General features: G+C 33.3%; 3 protein-coding genes across 3 annotated transcripts; 1 reads left to right on the top strand and 2 right to left on the bottom strand.

Moving 5' to 3' along the window:
• Positions 1-246: 246 nt before the first annotated feature.
• Positions 247-3,483, bottom strand: LOC114744918 (zinc finger protein 385B-like). The gene is made up of 7 exons (XM_028933065.1): positions 3,308-3,483; positions 2,867-3,113; positions 2,304-2,375; positions 1,873-1,959; positions 1,318-1,623; positions 725-1,223; positions 247-683 (listed from the first exon to the last, which is right to left on the bottom strand). Exons 1-7 carry the CDS (start codon positions 3,481-3,483, stop codon positions 247-249), a joined length of 1,824 nt encoding a protein of 607 aa, XP_028788898.1.
• A 5,532-nt stretch (positions 3,484-9,015) lies between these two features.
• LOC114744916 (anthocyanidin 3-O-glucosyltransferase 7) lies at positions 9,016-10,999 on the bottom strand. Its single transcript, XM_028933063.1, has 2 exons — positions 9,963-10,999; positions 9,016-9,889 (listed from the first exon to the last, which is right to left on the bottom strand). The coding sequence occupies exons 1-2, from the start codon at positions 10,539-10,541 to the stop codon at positions 9,077-9,079; spliced, it is 1,392 nt and encodes a 463-aa protein (XP_028788896.1). The 5' UTR covers positions 10,542-10,999; the 3' UTR covers positions 9,016-9,076.
• Positions 11,000-17,279: 6,280 nt separating this feature from the next.
• On the top strand, positions 17,280-21,132 carry LOC114744917 (gamma-glutamyl peptidase 5-like). The gene is made up of 4 exons (XM_028933064.1): positions 17,280-17,713; positions 20,295-20,453; positions 20,575-20,742; positions 20,898-21,132. Exons 1-4 carry the CDS (start codon positions 17,405-17,407, stop codon positions 20,997-20,999), a joined length of 738 nt encoding a protein of 245 aa, XP_028788897.1. The 5' UTR covers positions 17,280-17,404; the 3' UTR covers positions 21,000-21,132.
• Positions 21,133-21,138: the final 6 nt, after the last annotated feature.

Raw genomic sequence — 21,138 nt, 5'->3', positions numbered from 1 at the left:
ACCCTAAACAACCTTTGCCACATGGGTTTAAACTTCAAAATGTACATATTATAATCAAAACCTAGTGGCATGTACTACATGACCACGTACATTTACTTCCAAAGTAGAAGACTCACTTATCAGCTTGGACCACTAAGTAATTGACCCTTTTTTTTACGAATTAGAGAAGTTGACACTGACAACCTGAGGTTAAACGGAATTGAACCCACAACCTCCTACTCACAAGGGAGCTTTCATGCCACTGGACTACAAGACCCCATGGGCAGTAAGTAATTGAATTTGAGCCAAGTGCTTGCTACCTCGCAAGTGAGAAGCCAAGTCACCTTCACTGGTGCATTTTGCATTACACATATCACATCTTAATCTGGAACTGTTCATTCCAATTGATGTTCCTACCTTCTTCTGCAATTCTTGCACCTTGGTGGTATTGGCATCAACGTCTTTGATTTTATTCTGCTGACTAACATTGATAGTTTCAACATTCTTATGCTCCATTTTTGGATGATGACTGTTTGTGGTATTCTGTTCTAATGCACTTGGTGTATAGATTATCATCTCCTCTTCTCCAGTGGACTCATCATTCTTCTTCACCGGAACTTTCTCAGCAACAAGCTGGCTTTTTGCGTTCAGTGCTTCACAAGCAGCCTTATGCTTCTTTCCTTTCAGGTGGGAATTCAAACTACCTTCAGAACATATTTTCAATTGACATATTTTACAAGTCCACATTTCTGTACATCTTTAGATGCAGAAACCTGAGAAGATGCTCCACTTCCTGTGTCTGTCACTTCGGTTCCTTTAGTTTTCCCGTTCAGTGCTTCACAAGCAGCCTTATGCTTTCTTCCTTGCAAGTGGGAATTCAAATCAACCTCAGAAAGTATTTTCAATTGACATATTTTACAAGTCCACATTATCTGTACGTCCTTAGATGCAGAAACCTGAGAAGATGCTCCTCTTCCTGTGTCTGTCACCGGCGTTCCTTTAGTTTTTGTATTCAGTGCTTCACAAGCAGCCTTATGCTTTCTTCCTTGCAGGTGGGAATTCAAATTAGCTTCAGAAGGCATTGTCAGCTGGCATATGGCACAAGTCCATTCTTTCTGTACATTCTCAGATGCAGAAATCTGAGGATGTGTTCCGTGTTCTGTGTCTGCTGCCATTTTTTCGGTTTTCGCCATGGCAGGTGAAGTGCTTTCATTTGATTTGAATCTGTCCATGGCTGTATTAACCTGCAACGTTGAAAACTTGGCATTAGGTGGGAATTCAAATCAACCTCAAAGTATTTTTCAATTGACATATTTTACAAGTTCACATTGTCTGTACATCTTTAGATGCAGAAACCTGAGAAGATGCTCCACTTCCTGTGTCTGTCACTGGCGTTCCTTTAGTTTTCGCGTTTAGTGCTTCACAAGCAGCCTTATGCTTTCTTCCTTGCACGTGGGAATTCAAATTAGCTTCAGAAGGCATCGTCAACTGGCATATGGCACAAGTCCATTCTTTCTGTACATTCTCAGATGCAGAAATCTGAGGATGTGTTCCATATTCTGTGTCTGCTGCCATTTTTTTGGTTTTTGCCATGGCAGATAAAGTGCTTTCATTTGATTTGAGTCTTTCCAAGGCTCTATTAACCTGAAATGTTGAAAACTTGGCATTGAGGTGAAGATTAGCGAAAATAATCAACTTCGTTCTCTGCTGTTTTTGTAACTAACTTCTTTTCTGGCAATCACAAGGAAAGTGGAAAAAAACTCACAACAACTATAAGTATTATCAGACCTAAGCTATTTGCAAATAACTAACTTTAGCATGACTTAGTTTTTTTTTTTGGGGGGGGGGGGTTGTTTTCCCTTTTTTTGGCTTGAAAATGACATGAAGTCTTACTTGCTTGCCTTCAGGAACTTGCTCTTTTTCAATCATCTCCAAATCTTTGGCGTCTTTCTGTTCCATGAGAAGCCTTCCTCTATTTGTCTGCACAAAGACAATAAGGTTGGAAGATAAGCTCCTTCATGTATCAAATACTCCAACCCAGAAAAGGTTTCAGTTTTTTCATGTTTGAAACTGGCCATAAAAGGGCAAGAATTGCATAAGAAATTCATCTGTTACATTTCATTCTTCCTGGTGGTTGGAACTGTTCCTATTGGTTCGGTATTAAGACTTTCTGCTGTGTTCCTTCTATTAAAGGTGAATTGGCTTAATTCTTCAGTAATCAAGATTCACATAAATATAAAATATGTAGGCAGCTGAAATGAAAGAGGGACCAAGTAAATTCAAACTCAACCCACACATCTATCAAGATTCACGTAAAAATTCACCTCCAGGATCTCATTCTTCTCCGCAGTTGGAACTGATGTTCTTGTTTCTGAATTAAGACTTTTCTCTATGATCTACAATAAAAGAAGATGATCATTGGCTTCATTCCTCAGTAGTCAAGAATCACAAAACAAGTAAGCAACTTGAATGAGATTGGTGGTGGGTACTTCTGAACTCAAACAAGCTATCTATATATTAAAACCAGCATGCATCCCTTTAAAGAAACCATTTGGTGTACTATTTTCAACTCAAGCATCTCGAACTTCAGGTGGTATCCAAGATGCCAGTGCTTCGGTATACCAGCATCCGTACAACCTAAGCATCCCAATTAAAAAGAGGCATAGGACAAACCCCCTTCAAACCACATCACTTTTAGCTTTGTTAGCTTTTATAAACTACTGAAATGTCTGCTTTCCATGAACACTTTTGACAGCCATACCTAAGATGAAAATCTTAATAACAGCCAGATGTAGTTCCATGCATTGCATAGAGTCTGAAAAACGAGATACACTATAAGCGGCTAATGAATAGTACGTGATATATATAGATATGGTGATTTTCATACCTTGCTAGCAATGAGTTCCTCTAAGACTTCAATTCCATTCTGTGTTATATACTTCTCAGCCTGCATTGTAAAGTCTTCTTTCTTGACAAATATGTTCTTCCAGTTCCTGAATCTGCTTATGACTGCTTGAGGATTCATGTGGATGCATGATTGAATGAAGTGATTATAGACATAAGCAGATCTTCCAAAATCCGGAATCACAAGGAAGGCGACCATGATTAGCTTCATGTAATGCCAATACTGAAACCTGATGTTGAAAATGAGGATGGATAAGTAAGATTGGTTCAGAACCTGAATGAATCTGATATCACAGTTCATGCAATTTTAACTGCAGATGATATAATCCAATTAGTAAAATATGATAAAAGGAAGAACAGCAACCATTTTGTTCAGTTCAATGGCCATGTGTTTTTGTTAAATGAGAGAGAGTAAATGGTTTACCATTGAAGAAGCTTGAGGAAAGGATACTCAAAGAGGTATATCAGTGAGAGAAGAATCCAATAAGAGATCAAAATCCGAGTGTCCGAATGGCTATCATGCTCAATTGCTTCAATGGAAGCATAGCTTTGACCATAAAAAACACCATCATCGTAATTCATAAACAACAAAAACAGCATCACTATCACTGAAACAATAATAGTTTAAAGGAAACATAGAATTATGATAAATGCAAGAACGCTTTTTCAGAGTTGCACCAAAACAGAGTCAGAGAGACACTTACAGAGGATAACCCAAAGCAAGCACGGGCCTGTAAATGAGAACAACACAGAATCAGTAATCAAAAAGCGTGAGGAGAAAAAGAGGGTTTGATAGACCCAGACCCATTTTCTAACTTTTCATAGTTAAAGAGGGAGACCATTGAGTGCTTAGGACATCGAACGAATAATGTGAACATACGGGCAAAGATTACAGATTATGGAATCTGATCAGAAGAAGAAAATGTGCAGCCATAGAAAAGAAGCAAAGGAGGGATATACAAGAGATACATACCATGAAAGAAAATCAATGCATTTAAGAAGGAGTGTGAGGAACCAGAAAGAAGCCATGTTGGAACGGAGCTGATCCCCCCCCCCCTTCTCGTTTTCGCACTGTGATGAGGTTGATTCTGCAGAGAGATGTGAAGAATAAAGGTGAAGTAAGGAATCATGAAGAAGACTTAACGAAGAAGGAAAAGTCAGAGAAGGAGGGAGGAAAAAAGAGAAAGTCGTTGTGGGAAGTGGGAAAGTAAGTTTACTGTTGAAGGACAGTAGCTAGCACACATCTATTTGGGATTGGTGGCGAGCGGAAGACAGGTACAAAACTCAATAATGTCATTAGCCAATCGTAGTACACTAGTACGGATTCAATTTATAGTAACTATTATCTAAATCTAATATCTAATAACAAAATATGTCAACATAATCATGTATAATTAAAAATTTTAATATAATAAATATAAAAAACTTGACTTAAATATAGCCCTATCTAAAATACTCTCTCTTTAAAATTGCATGTTCTTTTAAATTAAAATAAATTTAAATTTCATTAATTCTGTATTAAAATCTATTAAAGTTTTATTTATTACTATTATTATTAATTAGTTTACATGATACTCCTCGCATGATTACGTTGACGTAAAGAGGCTCATCGGGTCCTCCCCACAGGCCACGACCCCACAAAGAAGTGTTGTGAACATAGAATTAAAATGGGAAAATCACTAACAGGTCCCATAGAAGGCAATTTATTACTCTGAGGTCCCATAAAATGTCAAAATCACTTACAGGTCCCAAGAGACCTCAGAGTAATATTTTCATTTTGTAAAATGACATTACTGCCCCTCATATTCCAGATTCACATTTGCTCTGTCATTACGATTTACAACCTCAGCAGCAACTATTAACAACCTAATGAGAGGGCGTTAACAACCCTAGCAGTATCCGTTAACAACTTACTTTATAGAATTATATAACCTCTACATAAGAGTAAATTATAACCAAATAATATAATACAACAACTTTAACACTAAAATGGGAAGCTTTTTGATATCATTAAGAATTTTAACTAGATCCAATAGAATTATAGTAATATTTTAATGCGAAGATCCATTTACAACCTCAACAGTGACTATTAACAACCGAATGAGAAGGCATTAACAACCTAAGCAGTATCAGTTAACAACTTACTTTATAGAATATATAACCTCCGCATAAGAGTAAATTATAACCAAATAGTATAATACAACAACTTTAATACTAAAATGATAAGCTTTTTTATATCATTAAGAATTTTAACTAAACCCAATAGGATTATAGCAACATTTTAATGCGAAGATCCATTTACAACCTCAATGGTGAGTATTAATAACCCAAAGAGAGCTATTGACAATCTAGGCAGTATCTATTAACAATTGACTTTATAGGATAATATAACCTCTAACAACTATATAAGATTAACTTTAAAACTATTTAGTTATAGTTTAGTTAGTTATAGTTAGAAGTTATATTATCCGATAAAGTTAGTTGTTAATTGACACTGCTAAGGTTGTTAACAATTCTCCTTAGGTTATTAATACTTACTATTGAGGTTGTAAATGGATTTTCGCATTAAACTGTTGCTATAATCCTATTGGGTTTGGTTAAAATTCTTAATGATATCAAAAAGCTTCCCATTTTAGTGTTAAAGTTGTTGTATTATACTATTTGGTTATAATTTACTCTCACATGGAGGTTATATAATTCTATAAAGTAAGTTGTTAACGGATACTGCTTAGGTTGTTAATGCCTTCTCATTCGGTTGTTAATAGTCGCTATTGAGGTTGTAAATGGATCTTCGCATTAAAATATTACTATAATCCTATTGGATTTAGTTAAAATTCTTAATGATATCAAAAAGCTTCCCATTTTAGTGTTAAAGTTGTTGTATTATACTATTTGGTTATAATTTATTCTTATGCAGAAGTTATATAATTCTATAAAGTAAGTTGTTAACGGCTACTGCTTAAATTGTTAATGCCCTCTCATTCGGTTGTTAATAATCACTGTTGAGATTGTAAATGAATATTCGCATTAAAATATTACTATAATCCTATTGGATCTAGTTAAAATTCTTAATGATATCAAAAAGCTTCCCATTTTAGTGTTAAAGTTGTTGTATTATATATTTGGTTATAATTTACTCTTATGTAGAGGTTATATAATTCTATAAAGTAAGTTGTTAACAGATACTGCTAGGGTTGTTAACGCCCTCTCATTAGGTTGTTAATAGTCGCTGCTGAGGTTGTAAATCGTAATGACAGAGCAAATGTAAATCTGGAATATGAGGGGCAGTAGTAATGTCATTTTACAAAACGAAAATATTACTCTGAGGTCCCTTGGGACCTGTCAGTGATTTTGACACTTCGTGGGACCTCAAAGTAATAAATTGCCTTCTGTGGGACCTGTTAGTGATTTTCCCAATTAAAATCCGGATTGGACTTGTCAGCTCAGTCAGAAAACTAATAAACTGGATGCGGAATTGGTTCGGTCGAGCATAAAAGTCAGGATTAAATTGATCAGGTATGACCTAGGAATAACCTTGGTTAGCCCGACTGATTTGCTAAGTTAATCCAATTGCCTCTTCTTCTTTTTTTTAATAAAAAAAGCTATTTTGATCAAAATTGTTTTCTTTTTTTAAAAGTTGTTCATAATTACTATTATTTAGTGACTGAATGATTGTTAGAAAGAATATTTTGTTATCATCTAGTATTTACTTTTATATTTTGCTAAGATGAATATTTAATAATTTTACTAGTATGATAATATGATTCAATTTGTCAAGGGAATTGTAAAAAAAAGTTGAAAAGAAATTGTAAGCATATAATTATTTTTTTAATAATTCAAGATACATAATTGATATTTAGTTGACAAAAAATTAAATTATTGTTAAATTTTTTTTTTCTCACCATTTTGACCCGTGGACTAACTCTAGTCTAGTCTGAGAGGTGAGAATCAGGACCGACCCTTCAGGGCTAGCGGGCTTAAAAGAGCCGGCCCTCCAGGGTTGAAATTTTAAAAATACCCCAATTTGCTAGACCCGACCCTTAAACTACAGGGCTCAAGGTCGGCCCGCGGGCTTTTGACCCGTTTAAAAAAATGCTATTTTTTATATTTTTTATAAAAAATAAAAATAAACTAATGAAATTATTAATAAAAGATATAAATATGAATAAAATTAAGTAACAAATATAAAACATCATCACATGTAAATATCCATCAACATCCAAGAACATCTAAAACATTCATTAACAAGATAACAACATCCAAAAGTTTTATTTATAGTGCAATTGTGCAATAAATAAACACTATCATCAATCTTTTGAAACTTCATCATCACTATAATTAATTACTCTTCTTCATAAGTATGCTTTTCTTTCGTAACAAAAATATCAAGTTTTTCTTCTTTATAGGAATTTTACTTTTAAATTTTACAATATAGCTATTATTGTACTTTAATGTGAGAAACATTGTTGTTGAAACTCATGAATTTCTAATTCAAATTATAGAATCACAAATTATATAAGTATAAAAATACTCTATTATCAAATTATATATATAGTTTAAAAATATCAACGCATATAATATAAATCAAATCATTATTAAAGTCCAAATTAACCCATTTTTAAAAATTTAATTGGATAAATTATTGTCTAACACTAAATTTAATTTTAAAATCATAATAATAACTAAATATTTGAAATATTATTAACAATGTAAAAAATTAATAACATTAGAATTATATAAAAAATTTAAAAAACAAAAAAATTATAAAAGGTCTTAAACGGGCCGGCTCTTGGCCCTCCAAGGCTTATTTTCCATTTGAAGGGAAAAATATCAAACCCGACCCTCATAATTTCAGAGTCTAAACGGGCCGGCCCGATGGGCTCATCCTGTTTTCCCGGCTGTCTGAGTCATTGACTCTACCCAGTGTCTTAATGGATCTAGTTTTCACTACCTTAGTTGTAAATGAGAGGAGTAGATTATAGTGAGAATTTCGCTCAAGGAGTAATGAGGTGTAAAGTTAATACTATTATTTTGAAAATTAAGCTTAGTACTTAGAAATATTTTGTTAATATTTAAAATGTCAAGAGAAAAAAAATAAAAAAACCTTAAAAATTGCTAAAAAAACAAATCAGTATAAGTGAATTTTAAAATCCTAATTCAGACCTCTTGCATCATTTTGAAATTTTTAAATCTTGTAAAATTACACAAATGCTTTTTACTAATCATTTTTTTAAAAAAATATTGTCACTTCAACACCCTTAGCCAGTTTCCAACCGTCGACGCTCTAGCACCAACGACCTGCCGATGGCTAGCCAGTAGAGCTCCCCCGAGGACCAATCGCCACAGCTCCAGTCACTATTCTTTCTTATGTATTGATTACTCTTTTTTAACTATTTACTACATTTGTTTTTAGAAATCTGATGGACTACTCTTATTTTGCTATTGACAACTTTAGTATTGCAATTGACTACTTTTATTTTTAAAATTTTGGCGACTACTCTTATTTAGTTATTGACTATTCTCGTTTTCCTATTAACTACTTTTGTTTCAAAAATTCAAAAAGAATGTATTAAGTGTTGTTGAAGATCTAGTGACAACTTTTGTTTAATTATTTATTACTCTTGTGGAGTCAATAGTTATATAGAAACAGTCACCAGAACTTTGAACCAAAAGTAACTGATAGTTAAACTAGCGTAGTCAATAATTATATGAAAGTAGTCATCAAGAATAAGGACAGCATTATCATTTCATAATATTTAAAAATTTCAAAATAGTACAAAGAAATTGATTTAGAATTTTAAAATTCACTCACCATAATTTGTCGTTTAGTATTTTTTAGAGTATTTTAGTGTCTTTTTTTCAAATTTCAATATAACTATTCTTTATTAAAGTGTTAGGATTAAATGACTCAAGATATTTTATAAAATTAGAGGATTAATATAAAGCTATTTAATTAATGGCAGGATTAAAAAGGTTAAATAATTAAATTAATTATGATAAATATAATATATTTATTCAAAGTATCCCTATATAATATTAGTTAAATTAGGTGAATTAATTTAAAAAATTATAAATATATAAAAAGCAAAGTAAATTATAGATTCCAAACCAATTAATGAGGAATGGAAGCGCAAGGTACAAACAGGGAAACAAATCGCGGCAGCATCATGCTTCGATCATTTTCATGATTTCTTCAAGAGATTATTTCAACCAACGATTTTAATTCTTTTGCAGTTTTCCCATTTTGCCCCGCTGCCTCAATCACAAGGTTCTTCAATTTCTCAGCCTTCTTTCTCATCACCTTCCCTTCTTTCTGCTTCAGAACGACCTCCAAGCTCCTGATCAACGCGTTCTTAGTGAACAACCCACCTTCTATCTTCACACCAACCTCCCAAACATCCTCCACCATTCTCGCCGCCATAAGCTGATCTCCAAAGTAAGGCCTGCAAATCATGGGGACGCCACTCGACAGTGACTCGCTCACTGAGTTACACCCGCCATGGGTCACGAAAACTCCCACTGATTCATGAGCTAAAACTAGGGTTTGTGGAGCCCATGGAACTACCTTCCCCTTCCTGCTTGTTCTTTCCAGAAACCCTTTTGGAAGAAGCGCCTTTGAATGATCCTTAAGTGACCACAGAAATGGAACATCTTCGAGTTCTTCCAGTGCCTCTGCAACGGCGGCTAGCTCGTGAGGAGGAGGTGAAACCACTGTTCCTAAGCTGATATATACTAATGACTTGGCACTTTGCTGATCTAGCCACAACAAGCTTCCTGTTTCGTCGGTGTTCGCCGGCGGCGGAGGGGGAAGTGGGAGGGAGAGATTCAGAAAACCTGCGTACACTAAAGCCTTCATCTTTGATCTCAGATCCTCAACCATTTCAGGTGGGTCTAGTTCCTCGTAGAAGTTAACCACCACTGCCTGGGCTTCTGGAAGCACTCTTCCCATTGAAGCTAGCATTTTGGAAAACGCAGATTCTTCTTCTTTTTCTCCGTCTGTGAGTATCTACACAAAGAATAGCAAGCTGTTACAGATAATGATTCAGAATATCTTCAAAATTGAAAGCAAAAGTGCGTACAATTGTTTCTGGTAAATCCTGGGTTCGGAACTTGGAGAAGCCAGGATTAATGAAGGCCAAGCTTCCATTTTCATCACTACCAAGGCGGTGCTTTTCGCGGATCAATTGGGTGTAAAAGTGAGCAGAGAGAGAGCAAGTATACGAAGTCCAGAGAGCAATCCAAGGCACACCGTACTCTTGAGCAAGAACAAGAGAAGAAGTCACGAACGCATCAGAAATCACACAGGTCACTCTCATTTTAGTCTCTGAAACTGCCAAACTCACAGCCTGTTTCAGGTTCTGAGGACCGGCTTCGAGAAAGAAGTCCAACCGCCGCGAAGGGTGGTGGTGGGCGAGGTCGAGCCCGGCGGGGATGCCGTCGGAGACGGCGAAGAACTTGATGTTTTGTGGGATGGTGTTGCTGAATTTGGAAGATAACAGGGAATGCTTGCTCTGTTGGGTGGTGAAGAAGGATACAGTCGAGTGCGGGGCCGCACGTGCCAGCTTGACGACGAGGTTGAGCAAAGGGGCGGCGTGGGTGCCGTAGGGGAAAGCGAAGACTGCCACGTGTCTGTTCCGATCAGACCCGGCTCCGTCCATGGCGGTGGTGGTTGTGGGTGAGAACAGAACGGAGATATGAAGACGACCAGAGTTAAAACAAGTTGTGGGATTTTCATTGAAATGACGCCGGCATTATATGGGATCTGCGGTCCAATGAAGACCCTGATGTACCCGTCATCATAAATCAATTTCTTTTTTCGAATAACGAACTTCGACCAACATTCAATAGAAGGATTGATACAAAAATATCAGGGAAGTTTCATCAGCCTCTGCCACCTCTCTAAGTATAAGAATTAGGCAATTTGGTTAAAATTTGATTAAAGACAATAAATAACTTATTTTTTATAAACACCTTATTCACAGAGAGCACGAGTAGGAAAGAAAACGAGTGAAAAAAGAAATAAGATAAATATATAATTAACCAGGAATAAAACAAAAAATAAATTATATGATTAAACAAATCTAAATTAATACTTATGAGAAAAAAACAAAGCCTCTCCAAATACTTGAATATTATTTAAGTACAAAATTTGGGTTGTCTAAATCTAATTTTGATAGTTTAGATTTAATTTTTGCTTTTTGTTTTTAAATTTGGACAACTTTTGAAAAATTATGTTAGTGTATACAAAATTTAAAATAAAAATAATTTTTTAACTACCAAATTAAAAATTAAAAAAATATTTTAACTAAATTTAAATCATTAAACTGGGTGGGTGATGGTGCTATGACTGAAAAAAACAAAAACAAAAACAAAACCAACGTAATAATGGCGCTTTAAATGTAAGATGGTAGCTGGGAAACCTTGACACAGCGTACGGGAATTGCGATCTGGGACGGCTACGTGGATAGCTTGCGGCTACTCATTTTGGCGGAAGAGCCATCAGCCCAATTGTTCCACAACCATACTGAGAGGCAGAAAGGGACAAACAATTATTATAAACTTTTTTTGTTGTCAACTGTTATTATAAATTTCGAATAATTAGTTTATATAGTATTATAAAAAAATAATTATAATTATTTAAAAATAATAAATAAGTAAAATATATATTTATCTTTTTAAGTGCATCTTTGTTTATAAAGAGAGGAAATAAAATGTTGAATCAAATCTCAATTAAAATTTATAAATAGAACAAGAGGAAATATTTATCATATGAATTTTGCTTCCATAAACCCAATATTAAGGGCAAAATAGTAAAATAAGTAATCAATAACTTGTTGAAATTTGAAGAATAATTTTTTTTTTACATTTTTCTCTATTGAAATTTTATAATTTCATTTATTTTATTTCTAAAATCAAATTTATTAAAATTTTCTCACTCATTCCTCTTCCTACCTCTCATTCCGAGCGAACTGGAGAATTAATGTCCATGTGCATTGTCGGGGGGGTAAAATATAATTCTTATATATTCGTCGTAGAAAAAATTTTAAAAATTTATTGCGAATATAAATCATACTATTTAGAGCCTTGTAGTTTAACGATAACAAACATTTTTCTTTAATTTTTTAAACAAAAAATTATTAGTTCAATTTTTTGTATAAGAATATAATAGATGTTTGAATTATAATAAAAAAAATACTCTCTCATTTCTTTTCATAAAATTCAAACTTTTACATCCATCGATCTCTTTTTATTATATTCACCTTGAGATACGTTAAATGCATTTTTCTAATTTTAATTTTAATTAATTTTTCTCAAACATTTTATTTCATTATTTTTTCTTAGCATTTAAATAATTATGTATATCATAAAATATTAAAAATTTTGAGCATTTATAAAAGGCAATTGAATTAAAGGACTAAATTTTTTTCGCCAACTAGAACAACTAAAATTTAGAGTATGATTTTTAGCATTTAATTATAAGATTACCATTGAATCAGCTTCTCATTAAAAAAGACTAATATTATTGAGATTAAGGGACTTAAAATACATTTTTTTTAAACTTAAGAAAATTAAACTGAAACTTAATATAAATCTAAGCGACTAACTGTATACTTTAATATTTTTTATTATTGTTTTCTCTCACTTATTCACCTATAAATAAAGGCATGTTTATTTAAAAAAATTACGTTTCTTTTTTATCTATTACTTTTAATTAATCTCCTAATTCTGTTATCTGCATTCTTTGAACCAACGGTCAGGAATGAGCACATAAAACAGATTAACATTCTCTGGCTTGGCTGTCGTGTCATCCCAGGACACAAGAGAATTTTTTTTTTATACTAAAACATAAGTATCCTCGAGGCAATCTTATTCAAGACATTATCGAGCACTAAATGTGAGTACCTCTCTCAATAGGAATTCAAATTTTAATTCGTCACATTATGAGGAACTAACCTCTCCCGCTAGACCTAATCCCGGTTGGTAAAACACAAGAGAAATTAAAAGCTTACCTATTCTTGTGAGACACGTGCCCCTACTGTTAGTAACCTTTGGCCTAAGACCATATAAGTGTTTGAATTGACTTTTAACATGTGATTCTACAGAGTTTGACCTAAATGTATGAAAGAATTTTTGTACTCCTCCGGTCCTAAATATAAGACCCTTATATAAGTGTATATAAGAGTCTTATATTTAGGACCAGAGGAATATTATTTTGTATAAAAATATTTTTTTAAAAAAAGTGTTTCTATGAATTTCCAAACACCTCTTATATCAAATACTGACGCCTGAAGGCAACTTTTAGGGTAGTAACACTTCAAACAACTAAAACTAAACAACATTGTAAAAACATTCTTATACTTAGCAGAAAAAAAATATTTAAAAAAATCAAAGGAAAAGAAATAAGTTAGGCAAAATTCGTGGAAGAAAATAATCATTTACTGCTTTGGTTCTTTTTTTATAAGTTACTTCCTCCTATTCATAGTATAAAACATTTTTAACTAATTTATAGTATCAATCAAAATAATTAAAAACATTAAATTTGTTGTAAAATTTAAATGATTCTCAATATTAAACTTTGTTAACCATATCAAATTCTAATATTATATTAATTTTTACTTTCTTTTGCCATTCTTATTAAATATGAGTATATATTAAAAAAAATATTTAGTGCTTATTGGGACTATCAAAGTGTCTTATAAAATAAACCAAAAATACATTCTAAAAGATTTCTTATAATATGGACCAAAGAGAGTGCCTAGAAGATTGTTAATGACTATTTTTTCTAATTTCATCTCAATCTAATTAATGTTGAAAAGAGAAAAAGAAAGAAGAGAAAGAGATGAAAAGGTTTGTAAATGGAGAAGTTTTTCTGTCATAAATTATAATTTAAGGTTTAGGCACACATATTAAAATTTAGATATGTGCAGAGGATGATACACAACAATGAAGTCACAATTCAGGCTTAAAATTCGATTAAAAACGGCATTATTTAATATCAATTAGTTCCTTTTCGGCCATAGGTTCTCTCCTGGGTGCCTAGTACTAGTGTTGAGCCCTAAGCTATTTTGACTTTTGACTTTGACCCGACCTTTCCCTTCCCTAAAGTCAACATCAGTTATTATAATGCATGGGATCCTATGGGCCAATTTCAGTTTCAGATTTGCTGGTTAAAAAAAAAAAAAAACCTTCAGTTTCAGGTTTTGCCTAGCAACAATATTTGAAGACCAATAATGTATAGAAAAAAACTTTTAGACCAAATAACAACGCGTGCCACTTTTCACCCCAAAGGTATATCCCACATAGTATGGGCCAGTGTTGTTTTTCAGCCCAAAATCCGGTTCTAAACATCGTGGAGTGTGTGGGATCAAAATTGGCAACGTGGGGAGGTGCCTATATTAATACTCCTTCGGTTCTTAATATAAGATCTATTTAACCAATTGATTAGATTAAAGAAGTTAGGTAAATTAGTTAATTATACGAAAAGTGACACATTTTCCTAAAACACCATAATCATCTTTCTTAATACCCTCTCTCCCTATTCTACTTAATTATGGTTGGGGGAGTATCCATAGGGGTAATTTAGAGAAAATTAAAAAATATGAGAAATGAATCTTATATTTAGGACCAAAACCAACTCAAGAATTAGGTCTTATATTAAGAACCGGAGGAGTATCTAATAGTATTTCGAACAGAATTACTTTTAATAGGATAATACCTATGTCTACCAAAAAAATCGACTGTGTGGAAAGTTGAATTTTATCTCTTACTGGACGTATAACTCTTGTGAAGTCTGTTTTAAGCACCATTCCTTTATATCCTATGCAACTAACTCAGTTGCCGAAGAGAATTTTTTTAAAAGTGGAACAAATTGAAAGGAATTTCTTATGGGGCAATAACCAAGAAAAGCACGGTTATCATCTTATTGGATGACAACAAGTGATGCTTCCTAGATCCTATGAAGGTTTAGGTTTTAAGAGAATCTTTGCTCTCAATTCAGCATGTGGTGCAAAGCTGGCTTGAATACTTCTAGGAATGGAATCTTCAGCCTTAAGAGTGCTTATTATCTTCTTAGACAAAGCCATGCTCTCTTTATAATCCTATTGTCAACCTTAAACGGAAATGGAAAGAGGTTGAAAGAGTTCGAGTCTTCTCTAAGGAACTTTTCTGGATAGATTGCCTATAAATGTGTGGAGAAGTAAATGGTCCAACTGCTCTTCTTTATGTTCTTGTTGCATGGCAAGTAATGAGGATATTTTGCGTATGCTAAGTAAATTGGGGATATGCCCTCTCTTGTATTAAAGAAAGTTAGATAATTAATTTAAGAATATTATAATAAATGCATTTTCATTTTTTTGAATGCCTTGGTTATTCACATGCAATGAAATTACTCCTTAATTAGGAGCCCCTTAGTATGTGTAATCAATGGGAATATTTTTGGCAAATAATTATGAATTTAAAAGATAAGATAAATTGGAGTTTTTATACGTAACATTAAAATAAATTTTTTGTCTAGCTCTTGTATTTTTGAGACTGAAGACAGTAGTAGCTTATTATAGATTCTATATAAAGGAAAAAGCGAATTCTAAATTTGATGCACAATAATATGCATAATTTTAGAAATCAAAGATGATATTAATTATTAATTTGATTAAAAAAAAGGCTCTTCAATTGAGTAGGGCGTTAAACATAAAAGCACATACATAGATATAATGGGGAAGTGAGTATGAAGCAATCAATGGAACACAAGTAATTGGATGAAGGAAACGCAATGCCGTTTATGTGTCCCAAAATAAGGAAAATAAGTAATTAATTGAGACCACCTTTCCCTAATCTAAGGCTTAAAGTAATGCTCCACGTAATTGAACTAATTCTGGCCAATAAAATAAGTAAATTAACATTGTCAGCTTCATCTCAAGACAAACAAAATAGAGAGTGTGTGAGCAAAGTTACCTTGTCAACTAAAAATACTTTGATCCTTTTTAAGTAAGGCTGAGTAATAAAATTTAGTGAATAAAAAAAATTACATAAAAAATGACAATATTACCATATAGTTGTAATTGGAACTTGGGTGCTGCATGCCTTTGTAAATGTTCTATTTCAAAATTTATTATCCCATGCCCCTATGTATTATAATTATTAACAATAACTCATTATTTTTATGACTTGACAATTTCCCATTACTATCACATAAATATTTTATTTTAGAATTTATTTTCCCATGCACGTATTATAAGTTATTTTTTCACGTAACCTATAATCCATGCAGAAATTAAAACTAATATAAAAATCACATAATTAAAAAAATGTTTTTATACGATATTATAAACTATGAAATAAAATATGGATCCTATCTTTCTACTTTTCAATCCTTACATGAATTGATCCCCACACATATACAAATGCCAATTCAAACCAAAATCTCCATTAATAAATTATGAAGACTTGCCTTTGTGCAGAATTTGGTCGGTTTCTTGACCATGACTTCCCTTAATGGTAGGCAAATCTTGATTTTCGTGGGTATTCAATTCTAAAGATATTTCATTGCTAGTTTCCCCCATAAACCATAAACTAGTCCACATTCATCCTTTGCCTTTTCTTGTCCCCATTACTACTAGTATAAAATAAAGTTTAGCTAAATTGAATGCTAAAGAGTCACTCAAAAATTGATATTGGACTCTTATAAAGGTATTTCCATAGTATCCACTGATAAGATTTTTATATTAATAATGAGATTGGAGCATATACTCTTATTACGATCATGATTCACTTTAATTTTAAAACTTTTATGCCTCATTATATTTCAAAGTCCTTTTCTCTATACAAACTATAAGATACTCTTTTAGTATTGGGTTGAGCAGGCTGAATTTTAAATATAAAATCTCAATACTTTTTATTTATATATTTACAGTTTTTTCTTAAATTAATTTCCTACTTATAAATTAATATAAAATCTAATGTTATATACATATCAAAAAGAATATTTTACACATTTGTTATAATTAACTACTAATTCAAATTCAAGCCATATGGCCCAATTAGAAGGAAATTTACATTATAATAATCTTAAAAACTTTATTCTAATTGTTTTTGTATTATGTTTTTCCAAACCCGTCGAAGTAAAAAACATAGTATTCGAGTTGGAGAGATGGACACGTCGAGTTGAAACTGGGGTCGTTTATTGTTGGCCCCATCAAAACTACCAGTCGTTTGAATGGAAATTGAAACCCCTCGGCTTTATCCGTGTCATTTTCGTATAAAAGAGTCAATCATGGGTATTTTCATAATTCCACGCTTTTAAAACCACGTGGATTGCAATTTCGTTTCGCCATTAACACGGTCTCTCTTCCCTCTGCATATACGCAAGAATACGGAAAAGCTCTCTCTCTCTCTCTCTCGCTCCGCCCCCCTTCTCTATTGTCTGCTTTCTCTCTCTAAGGTCTTAGTGAGAGAAAGCTCGTACCGATTCACAGAGAGAGAAGAAAGAGACCGTACAAAGCCTTTTAGTGAAAAGGAGAGATTAATGGAGGGGAAAAGGTATGCGGTGTTGCTGTGTGCGGAGGATTCCGAGTACGTAAGGAAGAAGTACGGAGGGTATTTTGGGGTTTTCTTCAGAATGCTGGCGGAGGAAGGCGAGACTTGGGACGTTTACAAGGTGGTTTCCGGCGAGTTCCCGGAGGAGGACGGTGATCTCGACGTCTACGACGGATTCGTCATCACCGGCAGCTGCAATGACGCCCACGGAAATGACGCCTGGATCCATCGCCTCATCACTCTCATTCAGAAACTCGATTCCATGAAGAGAAATCCTCGGCATTGCTTCGGTCACCAGGTAACTAAAGCAGCAATCGTTCATTCACTTTCACAGTACGATCATCATTCATTCGTTCTGATTTTTGATCTTTCTTTTTGAACATCTTTCGTAAATAAAAATACTTACTTACTCTTTATCGATACAAAGCACTATCTTTTCTTTGCCCCCTTTTTTCCGTCTTTAAAAAAGATTAAAAAGTATTAGCTGAATACCAGTAAAAATATAGAATGTGTGTTATCAGTTTACCATTGGTTTTGAAACTGGACTTTAAAAAACTATGTTCGTATCGTATGACATAGCAGGCATTTAAAAAGAAAAAAAAATGATCCTTCATTTCCTGAGGAGGCGTTCAGATTTAGAGTTTCTTACTTATAAAATTAGTTGACTATTATAAAGATTTTGCTTGTGTGTCCTGTACCATTGCTTTTGAAACTAGATTTGGGGTTGCTTATGGAAAACATCGTTTGAAAGAAGAAAAAGTAATAACAATCAGGGGAATATATAGGTCTTCTAAGTACTAAGAATTAGGTGGAACTTGAGCAGAGTATTATCTGATTTTTTTTTTTTTAATAGGAAAGAAGAAAGATAGAAATTTCCTTATGCGTGGATTTTCTGAGTGGATATTGCACATGGCGGAAATTAAACGACAGTCTAATACAGATGATCAAATTAAAATTGTTAAATATTATTATTGATGTGCTGGGATGATTAATCATACAACTGAATCTTCATAGCTTACTGGAAGTTTAAGATCAGACTTATAACCCAATTGAAGCAAGAGATTATTTTGCCTGATAAATTTATAAACAATTATGGAGATACACCAGAGTGGACTCTGGAGCAAAACGGGACCGTTGCATTATATTGTAGCAAGAGCACTAGAGAGGACGAAACCAACAAGGATCCGATGGCACATTACTGATCCCCTCCCCTCTAGTCCACGAGTACTATTGTTTGTTTCAATATTTGTACTGTCAAATATAATTGATATCACTTCGTGACGCATATTATTATTATGTAAAATACTAGCTCTGATTTTTAATATAAGATCTCATTTGATTTTTATTTTGATCCTAAATATAAGATCACAATCTATTTTGTTTTTAATATTTATACATTTTTTTCTAAAATAGTCTTTCTTACAATGGTAGTTCTAGCCAATACATTTGATTAGTAAGGATATACTAGGAAAGACACACTTATTTATTACAAATAACTAATTTAACTTCTTTCTTTAATCTTTTCAAATTAGTCAACCAGTTTTTATAATTAGAACTGGAGGTGGAGCCTCAGTCAGTAGAAGATATGACGTACTAAAAGGCATAATGATATACTACCTCTGGTCCTTAATATAAGAGCCCGTTTGACTTTTTGTTTGGTCCTAATTATAAGACCCCAATCCATTTTGTCTTTCAATTTATGTATTTTTTTCCAAGATAGTCCTTCTAATAATGATAGTTCTAGCCAATACACTTAATTAGTAAGGATATTTTTGGAATGACAACACTTATTTATTACAAATAACTAACTTAACTTGCTTCCTTAATCTTCTCAAATTAGTCAATTGGGTCTTATAATTAGGATCGGAGGTAGTATTTCATTAGAAAAAGAATTTATATTCTTATTTGAACATGTGAATTATGTATATGTTATTCATCTTTTAATGAATAGTTACTATTGATATTATTAACATCTTAAAATTTACTTATTCTTATTTGATGGTACGAAACAATATTAAGTATTACTTTCGATTCTTAATATAAGAGTTAGCTTGATATTTAATTTGGTCTTAAATATAAGATCTCAATTTGTTTTGTCTCTCGTATTTTTCTATTTTTTTTAAGATAGTTCTTATAGTAATTGCACATGTTAAATGTTTCATTTTTAACTAATACATATGATTAATAAAAGTATTTAGAGGAGATGATATCTATGTACTACAAATAACTAATTTAACAAACTTGCTTAATATACTTAAATTAGTTAATTAGGTTTTATATTAAATACAGGTAATATTAGATTAAGTGCCCATGTCTTCTCTTAGCCTGTTTAATTGTGCTTCGTTCTTTCTTCCTTTCTTTGTTTCTTTTTAAATTAAAGCCTGTGGTCGTTAAAGAAACACGTGTATTTGTATTTTCTGGCTTCTGAATCTGATGATGAATTTTTATCATTTAACCTTTGGCAGTGACGTGCATCTAGATATTTCGTGAGTGTCTACTGTACATATATGGATGTGGAACACGTACATTGTTTTAGATGTCTACGTCTACAAAGCTTGTCGTCGACATGATAAGCACCACTTTGTGATGCTTTTAATTTCCATTTGGAACTGCATTGTATAATGGTTCTTTTGAGCCATCATATAATTAATGTTGGGGGGGGTGGGTGTGACATACATCAATTATTTTAATTGACCCATTTTGACAGCAAAGAATAAACTATATTGCAGATGAATGACCCACTGTTTTGACATGGCGAGTTTTGGTCAATTCCAAAACAGCACCGTCCATTTCTATTTCCTTTTAGTATGCTTTGGTTTTTGTTTTAGAAGGTTGATTAGTTAATTAATTTGGATTGGGGTCTTGTGATGGATCATCAGATACTGTGCCGTGCATTGGGCGGGAAGGTGAGTCGGTCTCCCACTGGTTGGGACATCGGCGTGAGAACCATAACGTTAACATCACCATCGCCGCCTTGGTCTCCGACGTCTCTCGTGCCGCCGTCAAAGCTGTCCATAATCCAATGCCATCGCGATGAGGTGTCAACTTTTGCTTTTCTATTGTGAATATAATGATGGTTGTTTGCATGAATATCATGTGCATTATTACACACACACACAGATTAATAGATATGGTGTCGGGTGGCTGAAAAAAGTGCAGGTGAGAGAAATTCCGGCGAAGGCAGAGGTGATAGGTTGGTCGGAGAAGACGGGGGTGGAGATGTTTAGGATGGGAGATCACATAATGGGGATCCAAGGCCACCCTGAGTACAACCTTGACATCCTTTTTCACCTCATCGACCGCCTTGTTCAGCGTCACCTCATCCTGGTGCGTAATTTCTTCATTCTTTAAAACCATAAAAAAAAAAAAAACCATATCACTATACTCTTGCAATATTGCAAAACTAATCTGATATATATATATATATATATATATATATATTATATATATATATGTTCATGTTTGGAATTAATGATGAACAGGAAGCTTATGGCGTGGAAGCTAGGGCTAAGATGGGGTTGGCAGAGCCTGATAGGGAGGCTTGGAAGAAACTCTGCACCACTTTCCTCAAGAGTCGCTCATGAATTATTATTAAAATGGTTGTGAATGCGAGAATGAGGGAGAAAAGTGGTTTGATTAATGACAAGAATTAATATTTGCCAGAACTGGACAAGTCTTGGTGAATATGGATATCAGAATCTTTTATATATACAACTCATTATT

This window comes from Neltuma alba, unplaced genomic scaffold, assembly GCF_004799145.2.
Source record: "Neltuma alba isolate B1F8T4 unplaced genomic scaffold, ASM479914v2 tig00004484_pilon, whole genome shotgun sequence".
NCBI classification, from domain to species: Eukaryota; Viridiplantae; Streptophyta; class Magnoliopsida; order Fabales; family Fabaceae; genus Neltuma; species Neltuma alba.
Note: the sequence above shows the minus strand (reverse complement) of the source record. Positions and strands in the feature narration are given on the sequence as shown.

Bases quoted from the DNA above. Each gene is read 5' to 3' on its own strand.
- LOC114744918 (XM_028933065.1), bottom strand. From the start codon at position 3,483: ATGCTGTTTTTGTTGTTTATGAATTACGATGATGGTGTTTTTTATGGT. The intron at 3,114-3,307 runs GTAAACCATTTA...TTTCAACATCAG, and splicing joins TTCCTCAAGCTTCTTCAATG to GTTTCAGTATTGGCATTACA. The intron at 1,624-1,872 runs GTAAGACTTCAT...TCAACATTTCAG, and splicing joins AAGTTCCTGAAGGCAAGCAA to GTTAATAGAGCCTTGGAAAG.
- LOC114744916 (XM_028933063.1), bottom strand. From the start codon at position 10,541: ATGGACGGAGCCGGGTCTGATCGGAACAGACACGTGGCAGTCTTCGCT. The intron at 9,890-9,962 runs GTACGCACTTTT...TTCTTTGTGTAG, and splicing joins AGGATTTACCAGAAACAATT to ATACTCACAGACGGAGAAAA.
- LOC114744917 (XM_028933064.1), top strand. From the start codon at position 17,405: ATGGAGGGGAAAAGGTATGCGGTGTTGCTGTGTGCGGAGGATTCCGAG. The intron at 17,714-20,294 runs GTAACTAAAGCA...ATGGATCATCAG, and splicing joins GGCATTGCTTCGGTCACCAG to ATACTGTGCCGTGCATTGGG. The intron at 20,743-20,897 runs GTGCGTAATTTC...AATGATGAACAG, and splicing joins TTCAGCGTCACCTCATCCTG to GAAGCTTATGGCGTGGAAGC.